Consider the following 21,388-nt stretch of genomic DNA (forward strand, 5'->3'; position numbering starts at 1 on the left):
ACAATCGCCAGGCAGGAGTGTTCCCTCCCAGTCGGGGAACACTTCAGTAGTCAAGGACATTCAGCCTCCGATCTTTGGGTAAGCATTCTCCAAGGCGGCCTTCGAGACACACGACAACGCAAAATCGTCAAGCAGAAACTGATAGCCAAGTTCTGCACTCATGAGGACGGCCTCAACCGGGATCTTGTGTTCATGTCATGCTACATGTAACCCCACCTGACGTAGAGTCATCCAGACTCGAGTCGTCATTGGCTTGTTCTCTCTACACAGATGCGGCTGGACCTGCTGTGATTTCCAGCAAAAAAATAGCGCTTTGTTTGTTTTTTGTTTTTCATACAGGCCGCAGCATCTGCAACATAACATAAGAACATCAGAAATAGGAGCAGGAGTAGGCCAATCGGCCCCTCGAGCCTGCTCCACCATTCAATAAGATCATGACTGATCTGATCCTAACCTCAAATCTACTATCACTCTACATCCCTCCTGAACCCATGTGATCTCCTGGGAGAGGCAAAAAACCAGAAAAAAACCCAATGGCCAATTTGGGAGAAAAAAAATCTGGGAAATTCCTCTCCGACCCATCTAGGCAATCGAAACTCGTCCAGGAGATCACTGTCCCTATATTTTCTACAGTACTTGCCTTCTGTAAAAGGTGATCTCCACCCCAGCCAGAAACAGGAATAGAACCATCTCCTGAAATCTAACACATAATTAGAACACCAGAAGTAGGAGCAGAACCAGGCTACACGGCCCCTGGGCCCGCTCCGTTACCCACAGGGCCATGACCGTTCTGAACATAGACTCATGTCCAATTTCCTGCCCGCTTCCCGTAACCCCTAATTCCCTTTACTTCTAAGAAACTGTCTATTTCTGTTTTAAATTTATTTAATGATGTCGTTTCCACAGCTTTCTGGGGCAGCAAATTCCACAGACCTACTACCCTGAGTGAAGAAGTTTCTCCTCATCTCAGTTTTGAAAGAGCAGCCCCTTATTCTAAGATTATGCCCCCTAGTTCTAGTTTCACCCATCATCGGGAACATCCTCACCACATCCACCCAATCAAGCCCCTTCACAATCTTATATGTTTCAATAAGATCGCCTCTCATTCTTCTGAACTCCAATGAGTAGAGTCCCAATCTACTCAACCTCTCCTCGTATGTCCACCCCCTCATCCCCGGGATTAACCGAGTGAACCTTCTTTGTACTGACTCGAGAGCAAATATGTCTTCTTAAGTATGGATACCAAAACTGTATGCAGTATTCCAGGTGTGGTCTCACCAATACCTTGTACAACTGCAACAATACCTCCCTGTTTTTATATTCTATCCCCCTAGCAATAAAAGCCAACATTCCATTGGCCTTCTTAATCACTTGCTGCACCTGCATACTAACTTTGAGTTTCGTGCACCAGGACCCCCAGATCCCTTTGTACTACAGTACTTTCCAGTTTCTTGCCATTAAGATAATAACTTGCTCTATGATTTTTCCTGCCAAAGTGCATAACCTCACACTTTCCAGTATTGTATTCCATCTGCCAAATCTCTGCCCACTTACTTGGCCTGTCTATCTCCCTTTGCAGGTTTTTTATGTCCTCCTCACTCACTACTTTTCCCCCCCATCTTTGTATCATCTGCAAACTTTGATATGTTACACTCGGTCCCCTCCTCCAAATCGTTAATATAGATTGTAAAGAGTTGGGGACCCAGCACTGACCCCTGCGGAACACCACTAGTTACTGATTGCCAGTCTGAGAACGAACCATTTATCCCAACTCTCTGCTTTCTGTTAGATAGCCAATCCTCCACCCATGCCGGAATATTACCCCCAATCCCATGATTTTTTATCTTGAGCAATAATCTTTTGTGTGGCACCTTGTCAAATGCCTTTTGGAAGTCTAAATACACTACGTCCACTGGTTCCCCTTTATCCATCCTATATGTTACTTCCTCAAAGAACTCCAGCAAATTTGTCAAACATGACTTCCCCTTCATAAAACCATGCTGACTTTGTCCTATTAAATTATGATTATCCAAATGTCCTGTTACTGTCTCCTTAATAATGGACTCCAAAATTTTACCAACCACAGATGTTAGGCTAACAGGTCTATAGGTTCCAGCCTTCTGCCTACTACCCTTTTTAAATAAGGGTGTTACATTAGCAGTTTTCCAATCGGCCGGGACCTTTGCTGAGTCCAGTGAGTTTTGGAAAATTATTACCAATGCATCCACAATCCCTACCGCCACTTCCCTCAAGACCCTAGGATGTAAGCCATCAGGTCCGGGGGATTTATCCGCCTTGAGTCCCATTATTTTACTAAGTACCACTTCCTTAGTGATTTTAATCGTATTTAGCTCCTCCTCCCCCCCCCCCCCCCCCCAGCGCCCCCTGTTTGTCCAGTGTTGGGATATTCTTAGTGTCCTCTGATATGCCATCAATGACAAGGATTCAACTGAAGGCTTTTAATCACTAAGAACATAGCAGTATAGCAGGTCTTCCCACATCGGGTTCGTCTGGTAGTAAATGACTCATGCAGCTCCTGAGACCTTTATATGGCAAAAGACAGGGGCGTAGCCAATACACACAATAGGAACAAAAGGGGGCGGTTCACAATACAAGCAGGTAAAATACAAGCAGGTAAAATACATGGGTTGATGAAGGCATATTTCATCACATTCACCCCTTCTACAGATTTAGTCTGTCCGGGGGTGTGATAGTCCTTCCTGAACGTCGCAACAGTACCTCGGGTTCCGACCGGGAGTCCGTGGTGCCCTTCTGGGCATACCCATGTGCTGGGGGTGTTGCAGGTACTTCTGGGGGTGGTGAGGATACCTCTGGGGGTGGTGAAGGTTCTTCTGGGGGTGGTGGTGATGGGTCGTCGCCGTCGCTTCCTGCCGAGGCGAGGTCCTTTATGGACACGGTGTCTTCACGCCCGTCGGCGTGCTTGACGTACGCGTACTGTGGGTTTGCGTGGAGTAGGTGTACTGCCTCCACGAGGGGATCCGTTTTGTGGCCCCTCACATGCTTCCGTAACAGGACTGTCCCTGGGGTGGAGAGCCACGAGGGTAGGGATACTCCTGAGGTTGATTTGCGGGGAAAAACAAACATCTTCTCGTGAGGAGTGGCGTTAGTAGCAGTACACAGTAGCGACCTTATCGAGTGGAGTACATCTGGGAGGACCTCCTGCCAGCGGGAGGTGGGGAGGCCTTTAGACCTTAGTGCTAAGGTGACCGCCTTCCACACTGTCGCGTTTTCCCTCTCCACTTGCCCATTACCCCGGGGGTTATAACTAGTGGTCCGACTCGTGGCTATCCCCTTCGACAGCAGGTATTGGCGCAGTTCATCGCTCATGAATGACGCCCCCCGTCAGTGTGGATGTAGTTAGGCATGCCGAACGTGCAAAACAGGTTGCCAAGGCACTTGATGACCGTGGCACTGGTCATATCTGGGCAGGGGTAGGCGAATGGGAAGCGGGAGTACTCGTCCACAATGTTGAGAAAGTACACATTGCGGTCGGTGGAGGGGAGTGGTCCCTTGAAATCTAAGCTCAGGCGCTCGAATGGCCGTGTAGCTTTGATCAGGTGGGCTCGGTCGGGTCTGAAAAAACGGGGCTTGCATTCCGCACAGGTGCGGCAGTCCCTGGTCATAGACCGGACCTCCTCGATGGAATAGGGCAGGTTACGGGATTTTATAAAGTGGAATAGCTGGGTGACCCCCGAGTGGCAGAGGCTATTATGGAGGCCCTGAAGCCTGTCCCCCTGGATGCTGGCACACATCCCTCGTGATAGGGCGTCGGGGGATTCGTTGAGGGCCCCCGGCCTATATATTATGTCGTACTCAAACGTGGAGAGTTCGATCCGCCACCTGAGAATTTTGTCGTTCTTGATCTTCCCCCCTCTGTTTGTTGTTAAACATGAAGGCTACCGACCGCTGGTCGGTAAGCAGGGTGAAGCATTTGCCGGCTAGGTAGTGTCTCCAGTGCCGCACTGCCTCCACTATGGCCTGGGCCTCCTTCTCTACCGAGGAGTGCCTGATCGCGGGCCCTTGGAGGGTTCTTGAGAAAAAGGCTACGGGCCGCCCATCCTGGTTGAGGGTGGCTGCTAAAGCGAAGTCGGACGCATCGCTTTCGACCTGGAAAGGGATGTTTTCGTCCACTGCCCGCAGCGCGGCCTTCTCAATGTCGTGTTTAATGCTGTTGAAGGCGGCGTGGGCCTTGGCCGTGAGCGGGAAGGACATTAATTTCAGGAGGGGACGGGCCTTGTCGGAATAATTGGGGACCCATTGGGCGTAATAGGAGAAGAACCCCAGGCACCTTTTCAGGGCCTTGGGAGTGTTTGGTAGGGGTAGCTCCCATAGGGGGCGCAATCGGTTGGGGTCCGGACCGATTTCCCCGTTTTCCACCACGTAGCCCAGGATACAGAGGCGCGTGGTGCTAAAGACACACTTATCCTCGTTGTAGGTGAGATTGAGTCTGAGGGCGGTTTTCAGAAATCTCGCGAGGTTCGAGTCGTGGTCTTGCTGGTCGTGGCCGCAGATGGTGACGTTGTCTAGGTATGGGTAGGTGGCTGTTAACTGGTTCTCATCGACCATGCGGTCCATCTCCCGCTGGAAGACCGAGACCCCGTTCGTTACCCCAAAGGGGACTCTGAGGAAGTGGTAGAGACGTCCGTTCGCCTCGAAGGCGGTGTATGGACGGTCCTCCGGCCTAATGGAGAGCTGGTGGTATGCCGATTTTAGGTCGATGGTGGAAAACACCCGGTATTGTGCGATTTGGCTAACCATATCCGCTATGCGGGGCAGAGGGTAGGCGTCTAGCTGGGTGTATAGATTAACCGTCTGGCTATAATCTATCACCATCCGCTTCTTTTCGCTACCCTTAACTACTACTACCTGGGCGCGCCATGGGCTGGTACTGCATTCGATGATACCCTCCCGCTTGAGTCTTTCTACTTCCGGCGCAATGAACCGTCTATCCTCCCAGCTGTACCGCCTACTCTTGGTCGCTATGGGTCGACAGTTGGGTGCGAGGTTGGCGAACAGAGAGGGCGGTTTGACCTTCAGGGTAGCCAGACCGCACACTGTGAGGGGTGGCTGGGACCCACCGTAGGTAAGCGTGATACTTTGGTGGTGGCACTGGAAGTCCAGACCCAAGATCATGCTCACAGAGAGATCTGGCATTATCAATAGTTTAAAATCTCTGTAATCGTTGCCTTTTACCGACAACATAACCGCGCAGAAACCTGTAATTTTTGAGGTATGAGTCTTATCGGCCATGGCGATTTTGTCCTGTGTGGGGACTATCGTTAGAGAAAGTCGTTTTACCAGGCTAGGATGAATAAAGCTTTCGGTGCTCCTGCAGTCAATCAAGCATTTAACCTTGTTCCCGTTTACCTCTATGTCCATCATCGATTTAGACAACGGATGTGGCCTGGATTGATCCACTGATCGAGGCCACCAGTGGGTCCTGGAGGTCTGTGTCGTCGGGGCAAGATGGTGGACTCCATGAGGGTGGACAAGATGGCTTCCAAGATGGCCGCTCCCACGGCGCGCACGCGGCGGTGGTGGAGTTGGAGGCGGGGTTCCCTCTGCAGACTTTGCTGAAATGTCCTTTCTTCCCACATTTAAAACAGGTGGTGCCCTTCGCTGGGCACAGATGCCTGGAGTGTTTGTCCTGGCCGCAGAAGTAGCATTTCGGGCCCCGATGCATCGCAGCAGTAGTGGGGCTCCTGGGTGGGGGCTGGGGCTCCGATGGTGCCGGGCTGGCCTGAGACCTGGGAGGTGAAGATGGCTTCCAAGATGGCGGCCCCCACGGCACGCACGAGGCGGAGTGGGCCGCGTGGCCTGAGGAACAGGATTCAGAGTTCCTCTGGGCCATATCCAGCGATCGCGCTATATCTATAGCCTGTTTTAAGTCCAGTCCCTCCTTTTCAAACAGTTTCTGCCGAATATAATTTGAACTGAGGCCCGCAATAAGGGAGTCTCAAATCAGCTCCTCCGTGTACACGATGGCAGACACGGCCTTACAGTTACAGTCTCGGCCCAGTACTTTTAGGTTTAGTATAAAGTCCTCTAGTGACTCACCATGCCGCTGCGTGCGAGTAGTCAGAAGATGCCTGGCGTACACCACGTTTATTGGCCGCGTGTAGTGGGCCTTCAGGATGGTGCAGGCATCCTCGTAGCTGGTGGCATCTTGGATGAGAGGGGAGACCCGATGGCTCACCCAGTTTCATGTCTCCGGTAGCGGTTTCGGCTGCGGCTATGGCAGTGGATGAGTTTGCAATGAAAAATTCGAAGCATTGGAACCAGTGTCCGAACTCTGTGGCTGCGTCTGAGGCATAGGGGTCCAGATCCAAGCGCTCTGGTTTCAGGAGTCGATCCATCTTGGTGTTTTAGCGATTAAAATTGATATGCCATCAATGACTCAAAGACAAGGATTCAACTGAAGGCTTTTAATCACTAAGAACATAGCAGTATAGCAGGTCTTCCCACATCGGGTTCGTCTGGTAGTAAATGACTCATGCAGCTCCTGAGACCTTTATATGGCAAAAGACAGGGGCGTAGCCAATACACACAATAGGAACAAAAGGGGGCGGTTCACAATACAAGCAGGTAAAATACATGGGTTGATGAAGGCATATTTTATCACATCCTCTACCGTAAAGACTGATACAAAATAATTGTTCAGCGTTTTTGCCATCTCCATGTTTCCCACCATTAATTTCCCGGTCTCATCCTGTAAGGGACCAACATTTACTTTAGCCACCCTTTTTCTTTTTATATAACTATAGAAACTTTTGCTATCTGTTTTTATATTTTTTGCTAATTTACTTTCATAATCTATCTGCCCTTTCTTAATCAATCTTTTAGTTATTTTTTGCTGTCTTTTAAAGACTTCCCAATCTTCTATCCTCCCACTAGATTTGGCTACCTTATATGCCCTTGTTTTTAGTCAGATACTATCCTTAATTACTTTACTTAGCCACGGATGGCTATCTTTTCTTTTACACCCTTTTTTCCTCAGTGGAATATATTTTTTTTGGAAGTTTAAAATAACTCCTTAAATGTACACCACTGATCCTGTACCGTCTTACCCTTTAATCTATTTTCCCAGTCCACTCTACTCAATTCCGCTCTCATACCTTCATAGTCTCCTTTATTCAAGCTCAGCATGCTTGTTTGAGATCCAACCTTCTCACCCTCTAATTGAATATGGAATTCAACCATGTTATGGTCACTCATTCCAAGGAGATCCTTTACTAGGACATTTTTAATTAATCCTGTCTCATTACACAGGACCAAATCTAAGGTTGCTTGCCCCCTGGTTGGTTCAGTTACATACTGCTCAAGAAACCCATCCCTAATACACTCAATGAACTCATCCTCAAGGCTGCCCTGCCCAATTTGATTTGTCCAGTTAATATGATAGTTAAAATCCCCCATAATTATAGCTGTTCCCTTATTACAAGCCTCAACTATTTCCTGATTAATACTCCGTCCAACAGAGTTGCAACTGTTCGGAGGCCTATAGACTACGCCCACTAGTGTTTTTTCCCCTTATTATTCTGTATCTCCACCCAAACTGTTTCACTATCCTGATCCTTTGACCCAATATCATTTCTCTGTATTACAGTGATTCCTTCCTTTATTAACATAGCCACCCCACCTCCCCTTCCTTCCTGCCTGTCCTTCCTGATTGTTAAATAACCTGGTATATTTAATTCCCAGTCATGGTCACCCTGCAGCCATGTTTCTGTAATGGCCACAAGATCATACCCATATGTAGTTATTTGTGCCGTTAACTCGTCCGTTTTGTTACGAATGCTACGTGCATTCAGATAAAGAACTTTCAAATATGTTTTGTGACACTTAGTTCCTGCTTTTTCCCCTTTTACTACTTTACCTTTTACTCCATACCTTCTGTCCCTTCCTGACACGCCCTTTTTTAATTCCCCCACTGCTACCTAAGTCTATAACCTTCTCTGTAGTCATTTTTATTATTTGCTCTCTAAAAACCTCCCCCCACTAATTAGTTTAAAGCCCTCTCTACAGCCCTAGTTATATGATTCGCCAGGATTCTAGTCCCAGCACTGGCCAAGTGAAGTCCGTCCCAACGGAACAGCTCCCTCTTGTCCCAGTACTGGTGCCAGTGTCCCAAGAAGCAAAACCCATTTTTCCCACACCAGTCTTGGAGCCACGCATTTAACTCTCTAATTTTATTTATCCTAGCCAAATTCGCTCGTGGCTCAGGTAATAATCCAGAGATTATTACCCTTGAGGTTCTGTTTTTTAATTTGAGCCCTAGCTGTTCATACTCCTTTAACAGAACCTTCTTCCTTGTCCTATCTACGTCGTTTGTACCAACATGGACCACGACAACTGGATCCTCCCCCTCCCACTCCAAGTTTCTTTCCAGCCCAGAAGAGATGTCCTTAACCCTGGCACTGGGCAAACAACACAGCCTTCGGGACTCCCGCTCTCGACTGCAGAGAACCCTATCTATCCCCCTAATGATACTATCCCCTACCACTACAACATTTCTTTTTACTCCCCCCACTTGAATGGCCCCCTGTTCCACTGTGCTGTGGCCAGGTTGCTCATCCTCCCTGCAGTCCCCGCTCCCGCCCTCACAGAAAGAATCTCAAAACTGTTTGACAAGAGCAAGGGCTGCGGCTCCTTCAACACTACCTCCTGGATCCCTGTACCTGCCTCACTCATAGTCACACCGTCCTGTCCCTGACCACGGACTACATCTGAATTAATTGACCCCTTGTGACCCCACCTCATTGTTCTTTGATGTAATATTTTCCTGACTGACCTGTTTGGACACCATTCACACCTTTGATTGCTGTGATTATCTCTCTGCCGAGGTGTGATAAAGGGCAGTTAGAAAGATTACCTGTAATCATCTGGCAGTATCCTCTGACTATATATGCTGTGCCTATATGTCTCTCTTCACTTCACCTGACGAAAGAGCAGCGCTCCGAAAGCTTGTGATTTCAAAAAGCTGTTGGACTATAACCTGGTGTTGTGTGACTTCTGACATTTGTCCACCCCAGTCCAACACCGGCATCTCTACATCTTGGAAAATCATGAAGTTGAATCAGTATGGGTGGAGGTAAGAAATAACACTGGTGGGAGTAGTTTATAGGCCCCCAAAACAGTAGCTATACCATTGGACAGAGTATTAATCAACAAATAACAGGAGCTTGTAATCAAGGTAATACAATAATCATGGGGGACTTTAATCTTCATATAGACTGGGCAAATTAAATTGGCAAAGGTAGTCTGGAGGACGAGTTCATGGAATGCATTTGAGACAGTTTCCTAGAACAATACATCATGGAACCAACCAGGGAACAAGCTATTTTAGATCTTGTATTGTGTAATGAGATAGGGTTAATTAGTAATCCTATAGTAAAGGATCCTCTGGGGAAGAGTGATCATAATATGCTAGAATTTCATACTGAGTTTGAGAGTGAAATACTTCAGTAAGAAACGAGAGTCTTAATCTTAAATGAAGCCAATTACATAGGTATGATGAGGGGCAAGTTAGCTAAGGTAGATTTGGGAATCAGATTAAAAGGTATGATGGTAGATAAGCAGTGGCAAACATTTAAGAAAAATTCCAAAATTCTCAACGAATATACGTTCCTTCATGAAATAAAACTCCATGGGGAAAGTGATCCCTCCATGACTAACAAAGGATTAAAATTAGATTAAAAGAAGAAGCTTATAATGTTGCGAAGAATAGTAGTAAGCCTAAGAATTGGGAGAGCTTTAGAAACCAGCAAAGGATGACCAAAGATTTGGTAAAAAGGGAGAAAATAGAATGAGAGTAAACTTGCAAGAAATATAAAAACAGATTGTAAGATCTTCTACCAGTATGTAAGAAGGTAGAGAACAGCAACAGTAAGCATTGGTCCCTTGGAGGCTGAGACAGGTGAAATTATAATGGGGAATAAGAAAATGGCAGAGACTTTAAACAAATATTTTGTATCTATCTTCACAATAGAAGACACAAAAAGCACACCAAAAATAGTGGGGAACCAAGTAGCGAATGAGAGTGAGGAACTTAAAGTAATTAATATCAGTAGAGAAAAAGTACTTGAGAAACTAATGGGACTGATGTAAAAAGTCTACTGAGCACTTGGTTTGAGTATAAAACAAGGCTTTAATCAACTGTTTCACAACCATGAGATTCTAGTTACATCACTATTTCCTAGTTAGAAAAACGTCCTGAACAAGCTGGGCCCACGTCCGAGTATTTATACTCCTTGGACGGTGCCACCAGCTGGCCACCCAGTGTTATTTCATGAGTCATTTCTTCATGAATGATAAGATTCATGACGGGGACTAAAAGCCAAAAAAATCCCCTGGACCTGATGGCCTACATCCTAGGGTTCTAAAGGAGATGGCTACAAAGATAGTGGATGCATTGGTTGTCATCTTCCAAAATTCACTAGATTCTAGAACGATCCCAGCAGATTGGAAGGTAGCAAATGTAACCCCACTATTCAAGAAAGGAGAGAGAGAGAGAAAACGGGGAACTACAGGGCTCATGGGGTTGGGGGTAATATTTTAGCATGGATCGAGAATTGGTTGACAGACAGAAAACAGAGAGTAGGGATAAACAGGTCATTTTCAGGTTGGCAGGCTGTAACATAGAAACATAGAAGATAGGAGCAGGAGTAGGCCATTCGGCCCTTCGAGCCTGCTCCGCCATTCAATGAGATCATGGCTGATCATCCAAATTCAGTACCCTGTCCCTGCCTTCTCCCCATATCCCTTGATCCCTTTAGCCTTAAGAAATATATCCAACTCTTTTTTGAATATATTTAATGAACTGGCCTCCACCGCCCTCTGTGGTAGAGAATTCCACAGGTTCACCACTCTCTGGGTGAAGAAATTCCTCCTCATTTCAGTCCTAAATGGATTACCCCTTATCCTTAGACTATGACCCCTGGTTCTGGACTCCCCGGCCATCATAAACATCCTTCCTGCATCTAGTCTGTCCAGGCCTGACAGAATTTTATAAGTTTTGATGAGATCCCCTCTCAATCTTCTAAACTCCAGTGAGTATAAGCCCAATCGACACAATCTCTCCTGATACGTCATTCCTGCCATCCCAGGTATCAGCCTGGTGAATCTTCGCTGCACTCCTTCCATGGCAAGAACGTCCTTCCTCAGGTAAGGCGACCAAAACTGCACACAGTACTCAAGGTGCGGTCTCACCAAGGCCCTGCACAACTGTAGCAAGACATCCTTGTTCCTGTACTCGAACCCTCTTGCTACGAAGGCCAACATACCATTTGCCTTCTTAACCGCCTGCTGCACCTGCATGCTTACCTTCAGCGACTGGTGCACAAGAACACCCAGGTCTCTCTGCACTTCCCCTTCTCCCAATCTATTGCCATTCAAATAATAATCTGCCTTCCTGTTTTTGCCACCAAAGTGGATAACCTCACATTTATCCACATTATAGTGCATTTGCCATGTTTCTGCCCAATCACCCAATCTGTCCAGATCGTACTGGAGTTTCACGACATCCTCCTCACAGCTTACCCTCCCACCCAGCTTTGTGTCGTCTGCAAATTTGGAGATATTACATCCAATTCCCTCGTCCAGATCATTAATATATATTGTGAACAGCTGGGGTCCTAGGACCGATCCTTGTGGTACCCCACTAGTCACTGCCTGCCACTCGGAAAATGACCCCTAACTAGTGGGTGCCACAAGGGTCAGTGCTTGGGTCTCAGCTATTTACAATCTATATTAACTTAGATGAAGGAACCGAGTGCAATGTATCCAAGTTTTCTGATGATACAAAGCTAGGTGGGAAAGTAAGCTATGAGGAGGACACAAAGAGCCTGCAAAGGGATATAAACAGGTTAAGTGAGTGGGCAATAAGGTGGCAGATGGAGTATAATGTGGGGAAATGTGAGGTTATTTACTTTGATAGGAAGAACAGAAAAACAGTGTTTTTTAAATGGTGAGAAACTATTAAATGTTGGTGTTCAGAGAGATTTAGGTGTCGTCGTACAGGAAACACAAAAAGTTAGCATGCAGGTACAGCAAGCAATAAGGAAGGCAAATGGCGTGTTGGCCTTTATTGCAAGGGGGTTGGAGTACAAGAGAGTAAGGAAGTCTTGCTACAATTGTACAGGGCCTTGGTGAGACCACACCTGGAGTACTGTGCACTGCTTTGGTCTCCTTATCTGAGGAAGGACATACATGCCTTAGAGGCGGTGCAACAAAGGTTCACTAGATTGATCCCTGGGATGAGGAGGTTGTCCTATGAGGAGAGATTGAGTAGATTGGGCCTGTACTCTCTGGAGTTTAGAAGAATGAGAGGTGATCTCATTGAAACATATAAGATTCTGAGGGGGATTGACAGGGTAGATGCTGAGAGGTTGTTTCCCCTGGCTGGAGAGTCTAGAACTGGGGGGCACAGTCTCAGGATAAGGGGTCGGCCATTTGAGACTGAGATGAGGAGGAATTTTTTCACTGAGGGTTGTGAATCTTTGGAATCTTCTACCCCAAACGGCTGTGGAAGCTGAGTCATTGAGTATATTCAAGGCTGAGATAGATAGATTTTTGAACTCTAGAGGAATCGAGGGATGTGGAGATCAGGCGGGAAAGTGGAGTTGAGGTCGAAGATCAGCCATGATCTTATTGAATGGCGGAGCAGACTTGAAGGGCCGTATGGCCTACTCCTGCTCCTAATACTTATGTTCTTATGTTGTTAAGGCTCACGGGGTAAATGCACTGACAATTACAGAACTGAGTCATAGGCACCAGGACAGTACCAATCCATCCCTGTCTGTGGTTGGTGAGTTGATTGAGTTCAGGCACAGCAGCAGTGGAGATGCTATAATTGGTCTCAATGTCCCTAGGCTATAGAATGAATGTGGGGAAAATATCAAGCAGGGTTCCTACTGCTGATCACTAACCAGCGACCCATGGACAGTAAGTGAGAGCAACATCAGACTGGGCTATAGGGCTCTCCACGAATGAAAAGCCCGCGGCCACTCACTGTCAGCACCTAGAGGTGAAGATTCGGCAATTCAGAAAATCATTCCCTAACTCACGTGAACAAAAAAAACCAAGCTGTTATCTGTATATCCCACAATCCTCCTCCTCAACAGATATGGGTCCAGCTCCAAATGAACTATCAATATGGAGGGTGGGGAGTACATCATGGAATAATCATGCATGAAAACAGGAGGCTTGATGGGCCAAATGACCTTCTCTTGTCCTGGACTTTTATGTTCTTATGAGTTTTTCTCATCTCCCATAACGGAGATGAGACCTCCATCTTGGACTGGATTTGAACGGTCTCTTAAAAATAATCTACAAATGTCTGTAATTAATCACCAAAATGATACTGGGACTTAGAGGGTTAAATGGTAAGGACAAGTTACATAAACTATCTGGTATTCCCTCGAGGATCAAAGACTAAGGCTGATGTAATTGAAGTGTTTAAGATGACTAAAGGATTTGATAGGGCAGATAGAGCGAAACTATTTCCTCTGGTGGGGTGAGTCCAGAACAAGGGGGCATAACCTTAAAATTAGAACTAGGCTGTTCAGGGGTGATGTCAGGAAGCACTTCTTTACACAAAGGGTAGTGGAAATCTGGAACTCTCTCCCCCCAAAAAAGAAAAAAAAGACATTTCTATAGCGCCTTTCACGATCTCAGGACGTCCCAAAGCACTTTACAACCAATTAAGTACTGATGTAAGAAAAAGGAGACTTACCATCAAGTAACTTTAAAGTAAGCTTTAAGTAACTTATAAACACACTATATACAAGAGAGGTCTTTACCATGCCTCTGGTAGAAGCCTCTTACAATACTGAACAGACCAGTATTTATACCAGTCCAACAGGAAGTGACATATGACAGGAAGTGAGGTATGTACGCAGTTCATAGTTCATAGTTCACAGTTCACAGGAAGTGATGACATAACTTCCCGGAAGTTATTATTTTGATCACATTCTTCCCTCCTGCAGGATTAGGAGGCTGTGGTCTACCTTTTGGTCCGCAGCCGCCGAACAAGGAAGAGTCGCACCCGTTTGGATTCCCGTCGTAGAGGGTCGCTGGTCCGCTTACATGCGGTTGGCCATTGGTCAGAGTCTGTGTGGCTTGGATTGCCCTGTGAAGGGTCAGGGAGATCATGGCTTCGAGTATGAGCCCCAATAGGTTCAAAGTCGGACTGCCTCTGTTCAGAGGGAGGTGCAGAGCTGGTCTGTGGCGGATCAGTACTTTCATGCGCGGTACCGGGAGGGTCGCAACCTTGAGCACGGGATTCTACCGGCACCAAGCTAGTTGGTGTCCGATCAGGATCCTGGAGAGGGGTACCCGATAGGTCCCAAGAGTTTCCTGGTGAAATGCCATCACCCGATGTCCCACTAGGTCCTGGTGGGCAGGGAGCCAGATCCCGTAATGATACAGTAGATTCTCGGCCGTCGGAATATCGTATGTTTGCATAGGTGGGGTTGGCATCGGTTAGTTCGACCTCATCTACGAGAGGGTCATTTTTAGACGTCTGAACGTATCTTCGGAGTAATACAGGTCCAGGAGTAGTTAGCCATGACGGGAGTGATGTCCCATGAGATGAGCGACGCTGGAATCCAAAGAACCGCTCATGAGGTGTAGTATTTGTGGCTGTAGAAAGCAGGGACCGTATAGAGTGCAATGCATCCGGAAGCACTGTTTCCCATTGCTGGTCTGGTAGGCCCCGAGATCTTAAAGCGAGACGTACGGAATTCCAGATGATACCGTTATACCTCTCTACCTGCCCATTTCCGATGGGATGGTATGGTGTTGTTTTGCTTGTAGCAATTCCCCGTTCTGAGAGGTAGTCCTTGAGTTCCCTTGACATAAAGGATGGACCCCGATCTGAGTGAATATAAGCCGGCATGCCACAGAGAGAAAATACCTGCTCAAGGCAGCAGATTACTGTGGACGCCAGCATATTGGAGCAGGGGAAGGCAAACGGAAAACGTGAATATTCGTCGATCATGGTGAGCAAATATGTGTTCCGAGTTGAAGAGGGCACTGGGCCCTTAAAATCGATGCTAAGTCGTTGCATCGGTTGGGTTGCATGTATAAGTATACCATCTGAGGGGCGGAAGAACTGAGGTTTTAATTCCGCACAAAGCCGGCATTCTGAGCATATTTTCTTTACATCTCCAGTGGAAAAAGGGAGATTCCGTGATCGTACGAAATGTAGCATGCGCGTAACGCCAGGATGACACAATCCATTGTGGACATCCATGAGAGTAGAGGATGACATAGTGGAGCAGAATGCCCGTGTGAGGGTGTCTGGGGCCACATTCTCCTTGCCAGGCCGATAGAGAATGGTATAACCAAAAGAGGCCAGTTCCATCCTCCAAAGTTGTATTTTATTATTCTTAATTTTGGTTCGTTTTCGATTATCGAGCATGAAGGCGACTGATCGTTGGTCCGTGATCAATGTAAAGTGCTGGCGAGCTAGAAAATTGTTCCACTTCCGTACTGCCTCTATGATGGCTGTGGCTTCTTTCTCAACCGGAGGATAATGTAGCTCGGCACCTTGTAAGGTCCTGGACATAAATGCTACAGGACGACCTTCCTGATTCAGAGTAGCCGAGATCGCCACCTCCAAGGCATCACATTCAACCACGAAAGGGAGATTCTCATCGATGGAGTGAAGAGCCGCTTTCTCCAACTGTTTTTTGAGAAGGTTAAAGGCTGCAACAGCCGCTGTTCCCAGTGGAAATGATCTAGCATGCAGCAAGGGTTGGATTTTGTCCGAAAAATGAGGAATCCATTTAGCGTAGTATGCAAACAGACCGAGAGCCCGACGTAAAGAAGCCGGATTCTTAGGTGACGGGAGCTCTTGGAGCGGGCGAAGTCTTTCTGGGTCTGGCTTAATGATACCATTGCCTACGCAGTAGCCAAGGATGTTGATGGTCGGTTGCGACTCAACAGATTTGGATTCATTCAGGGTCAAATTACGGCGATGGAGGGCATCCCGAAATTTTTGGAGGTTGACGTCGTGTTCCTGTTGATCGTGACCTGCAATGGTAATGTTATCAAGATAGGGAAAAGTGTCCCTTAGGTTTTCCTGCTTAACCAGGCCATCCATTGCCCGTTGGAAGACAGCCACTCCATTAGTAACCCCGAATGGGAGGCGACGAAATTGGTACAGCCGTCCATTAGCCTCAAAGGCCATGTACTGCTTATCTGAGACCTTCAAGGGTACCTGATGATAGGCACTTTTTAAATCGTAAGTTGAGAACACTTTGTATTCGGCCAGTTTATTAACCATATCATCAATGCGTGGCAATGGGTAGGCGTCCAAGTCGGTATATTGATTGATGGTTTGCGAATAATCGATGCATAGTCGCTGTTTGTGAGGTTTTAGAGGGTTCTTGACAATGACGACTTGAGCCCGCCAGGGCGACGAACATGGTTCGATGATATCCTCTGCTAGAAGTCGAGAGATTTCAGCCGCAATAAAAGATTGGTCTTCCTGATTAAAGCGCCGCGATTTCGTTATTATTGGTTTGCATTGAGGCGGAATACTGGCAAATAATGAGGGTTCATCAAGTGAAGCTGCTGATAATGCACAAAACGGTAATTTAGACGGTATATTAGAAATAGTAAGTCCGGGTTTGGATCCACCAAACTCAATGGTGAGTTTCTTATGCTGTTTTTGGAAGTCCAGCCCTAAGAGGAGATCACTACATAAGTCCTTGAGCACCGAAAGTCGGGTGGAGGGATACATACGACCATGAAGTGTAATATCAACAACACAAAAGCCGGAGATTCTGGTATTAAGTGATGACTGAGCCATCGCAATTGCCTGGTCCGATGGGAAGACATGTAGTTTCAATTTCGCAACAATCTGTTCCTTAATGAAACTATCAGTACTTCCTGAGTCAATTAAGGCATCTAAGGTATGCCCTTTAATTGAAATTTTTGTGGCTGCATGAGACAGGTTCTGTGGGCAAGCAGCTGTAATTGGTGTCATTGCACAGAGAGTGGCTAAAACTCTCGGTGTGCTTCTTCGGGAGAGAGCTCGAGAGGAAGCTTGATAGGTCCTAGCTGGAGCATCTTGATAGGCCCTAATTGGGGCAGTTCAGTAGGCCTTAGCTGGATTGGCCCTCGTAGAGGCCCTTGATAGGCAAACTTTAGCAAAGTGTCCTTTTTTTCTGCAATAACTGCAGATTGCATTGCGAGCAGGGCAGGTTTTCCTAGGGTGAAAAGCATCTCCACAAAAGAAGCATTCCTTCCTAGATTGCCAAGAGGCTGCTAAAGTGGGGTCATCCTCCTCTTCTTCATCAGAATTATCAGAATTAGATTCCCCCATGATAGGGTTCAGCTGAGACCACTTGAATTGTCTGGTTGCAGCTACAGCGGCAGATCGAGATCTGGGCAGCTGATAGAGGTCTGCATTTCTCTTTGCCAAATCCAGAGAACAAGCTAGGTCAAAAGCTTTTTGTAGCTCAAGTGTTTTACTTTCTAGTAGACGCTGGTGTATAAATGGAGAGGCAATCCCGCAGATGAAAGCATCACGAATCATTTCTTGGCGGTACAGCTCAGCTGAGGCTGCCTGAAAGTTACAATCTATGCTGAGCCTGCGAAGTTCTTGCAGGAATTCGTCAATTGATTCCCCTGGCCCTTGTTGGGCTGTGGCCAGTAGATGTCTAGCATAGACCTCATTTGGGGTCTTGGCATACAGTTTCTTAAGTGCCCGAATCACCTCATCATAATTATCCCATTCATCAACATATTCGAACACTTTTGGGGTCACATAATTGATAAGTATCCTCAATCTAGCAGGAGCATCCGCTTCACATTCATCCAGAAAATTCTCAAAAGTACGGTACCAATGCTTCCATACCCTGCCAGCTGCTGGTGTATTCGGGTCCAAGTCCAGACGAATAGGTCTAAGGATTTTCTCCATGATGGGTGGTTCCCTGGATCCTTAACTCCGAGTTTGTCCGAAGGTCTAGTATTTGTGAGTGTAAATATTAAGTTACTTAAATTGATGTAAGAAAAAGGAGACTTACCATCAAGTAACTTTAAAGTAAGCTTTAAGTAACTTATAAACACACTATATACAAGAGAGGTCTTTACCATGCCTCTGGTAGAAGCCTCTTACAATACTGAACAGACCAGTATTTATACCAGTCCAACAGGAAGTGACATATGACAGGAAGTGAGGTATGTACACAGTTCATAGTTCATAGTTCACAGTTCACAGTTCACAGGAAGTGATGACATAACTTCCCGGAAGTTATTATTTTTATCACAAGTACTTTTTGAAGTGTAGTCACTGTTGTAATGGAACCAAGGCGAGTTAAAATACAGCTCAGCCATGATATAATTTAAGGGCAGAGCAGGCTCGAGGGGCTGAGTGGCCTCCTGTTCCTATAATAACCTCAGACTCTCATTACTTTGGCAGGTTACTGGTTAATTAGCATTCCAACCAGCGGCTCCTCAACACTAGGAACGGACACCAACACGTCTGTAACGCCACAGAACAACAGCGTATCCACTGAGCATAACACAACGACTGTTGCCATGCCTTCCAACACTGCAACACAAGAAAAAGGAAAAACGGTATCAACCTCTGGAGCTGACAACTCTACTGTTACGATCAAGGCACCCACAGTGACCACACTCTCTCCCAGTACAACTCCTGGAGTGGTGGCCAGTCCAGCAACAACGGATCTGACCAACACCATGTCAACGACATCTCTGGGTCAGAGTAGCAACCCATCTGTTCAACCTGAAAGGTCCACAGCACCAGCTCCTTCTGGTCAGAATGAAAGCAGTGCCTCTACAACACAGGACTCTACAAGTAGTACAACATCTGGTAAGGAGAATGTACCACTGAAATCATAGAAAATCATAGCACAGAAGGAGGCCATCCGGCCCATCTTGCTCTATGAAAGAGCTATCCAATTAGTCCCACTCCCCTGCTCTTTCCCCATAGCTCTGCAAATTTTTCCCCTCAAGTATATATCTGATTCCCTCTTGAAAGTTGCTAGTGAATCTGCTTCCACCACCCTTTCAGGCAGCGCATTCCAGATCATCATAACTCGCTGCAATAAACAAACAAATTCTCCCCATCGCCCCTCTGGTTCTTTTGCCAATTACCTTAATTCTGTCTCCTCTGGTCATCGACCCTCCTGCCAGTGGAAACAGTTTTGCCCCATCGATTCTATCAGAAACCCCTCATAATGTTGAACACCTCGTATTGATCATTGTAACATAATGTACAGAAAAGGCAGCAGACCGGCGCAATGCACTCTCTCTGCATTACTCCCATTTGCAGAGTCACAAAACACGTACTGTAGCCTTGTTAAATTGATCTACAGCATATGCAAAGTGACCTTGAGTTGAGCACAAAAGAAAATAAAATCGCAAGCCGAAAATAAATAAGAATGCCTGGCAAAATATTGTCAGCTGTTGACAATTGGTTACTCATTTGAAAAATATATTTTCCTGTTCAGCATTTAAAGACAGGAAAATCATTGCCATGGTACTTGCTTTGATGATATATTTCGGGACATGTGTTTTTCAACGTTAATTGATGTAAGGGGTGTCACTGTTGGGGAATGGAACTTCCTTTGGCTCCTGGTGTTACCATCATGCCCCCCTATTCAGGTATGACGAGGACCAGGTGCAAAGTGAGGTTCACTCTCTGAAGAACCTTTCACCAGTGTGATTTTGTTTCCATTTGGCACACTAGCTCTCTATGTCCAAGGCCTCCAGTGCATGGCTTTCGTTGAAAAACAAACAGAATTTGGGAATGCGATATGCTTCTGGAATTGATGTATTAGAAGTGTTTTAGTGGGTAGGACTCTCGCCTCTAAGTCAGAAGGCTGTGGGTTCAAGTCCCACTCCAGAGACTTGAGCACAGACATCTAGGCTGACACTCCCAGTGTAGTACTGAGGCAGTGTTGCACTGTCAGAGGTGCTGTCTATCAGATGAGGTGTTAAACCGAGGTCTCATCCGCCCTCTCAGGTGGACGTAAAAGATCCCATGCTACTATTTTAAAGAAGAGCAGGGGAGTTCTCCCCGGTGTCCTGGCCAATATTTATCCCTCAACCAGCATTATTAAAACAGATTATCTGGTCATTATCATATTGCTGTTTGTGGGACCTTGCACACAGTTTCCTACATTGCAACAGTGACTACTCTGTAAAACGCTTTGGGATGTCCTGAGGTATATAAATGCAAATCTTTCTTTTTTCTTTTTACTTGAAACACATTCCATATATCAATACTTCTCCTTGGCTCTGGAAAATGATGAGAACAGAACTACTGAGGTCAAATGTATTGAACAGCAATGTGCTTACGAGATGACTATACTCAGAGTGCTGCTATCTCTACATTGAACTGTACTTTACACAATTCCCTATTAGAATATTAACGTGCGGAAGGAATTCCTGAGATCATTGTATTCATGGGATTTCCTGTGGCCAATGAAAATTTGAACCTAGGTTGCATCACGGACATGCATTATTCATCACTTGCTTCTGGATAGTGAGGACCTTCCTCAACATGTCCTAAGAGGCACTCCTGAGGTTGGGGCTGGATTGAGGGAGTTTCATTGCATATCTAACTGTCTCTAGGAGTGCTTTATGCTGACACCGGGTGCCTGGAGAGTGAACTGTTTCATTCCCCTCATTCCGAGGAGCACAAAAATTCAACCAAGAGAAATTTTTGGCCTCCTCATGTGGGACATGGCTGGGATTGAGAACTCAAAGTGTAGGGGATGGCAGGGAAGTGGCCACCTCCTACCATTGAGTGACACAACAGGTTGGAGCCCCAATACATTACGCCCCACCGGATCGACACAAATTCTCAGCTTCCCTGCCTTGCAGCACCAATCTAAATGGCCCAGTAATTTCTGTCACAACACGTGAGTACGGACGGGGTAATCACACGTGTGGCCTGAGGAATTGCCGGTTTTCAGCATGCACAGCACATGCGCTGAAAACCGGCATTTCCTGTCCTCTGACCCAAGGGGTTAAGAGGCAGTATGCGTGCGACTGCACAGGCAGCGCGTGCGCAGTGACATTCCTTTTTTTTTTCCAGAGTTGCCCGAGCGTATAGGCCTCTGGCCTTTACGCGTGGAAAAACCAGACGTAAGTACTTAGTTTTTCAGGTAAGTGGGCTTTTAGTACAATGTAGAAATTTTTTTTCCACAGGTTTGTTATTTTTAAAGAATTTACAGGATAGTAAGTTTAGTTTTAGACCCTATCTTATAAAAATTTATTTTTTTCAAAAAATTGATTAATTGTTTAAAACATTTTTAAAAACTTATTTATAGTTAATATAATCAGTGGGATGTTTTTTAAAATTTTATTTAAAGTTAAAGTAGTGTTT

The 21,388-nt window shown here is 46.2% G+C and overlaps 1 protein-coding gene across 1 annotated transcript in view; it reads left to right on the forward strand.

The window, feature by feature from the left end:
* The window catches only part of podxl (podocalyxin-like), a 193,831-nt gene that overhangs the window by 117,589 nt on the left and 54,854 nt on the right, over positions 1-21,388 (forward strand). Inside the window, exon 2 of the mRNA XM_086010682.1 lies at positions 18,452-18,865. Within this exon, the coding sequence (XP_085866808.1) occupies positions 18,452-18,865 (414 nt within the window). The remainder of the gene's footprint in view (positions 1-18,451; positions 18,866-21,388) is intronic.

Source organism: Somniosus microcephalus, chromosome 17 (genome assembly GCF_052327205.1).
Source record: "Somniosus microcephalus isolate GS21.2 chromosome 17, FLI_Smic_1.0, whole genome shotgun sequence".
Lineage (NCBI taxonomy): Eukaryota > Metazoa > Chordata > Chondrichthyes > Squaliformes > Somniosidae > Somniosus > Somniosus microcephalus.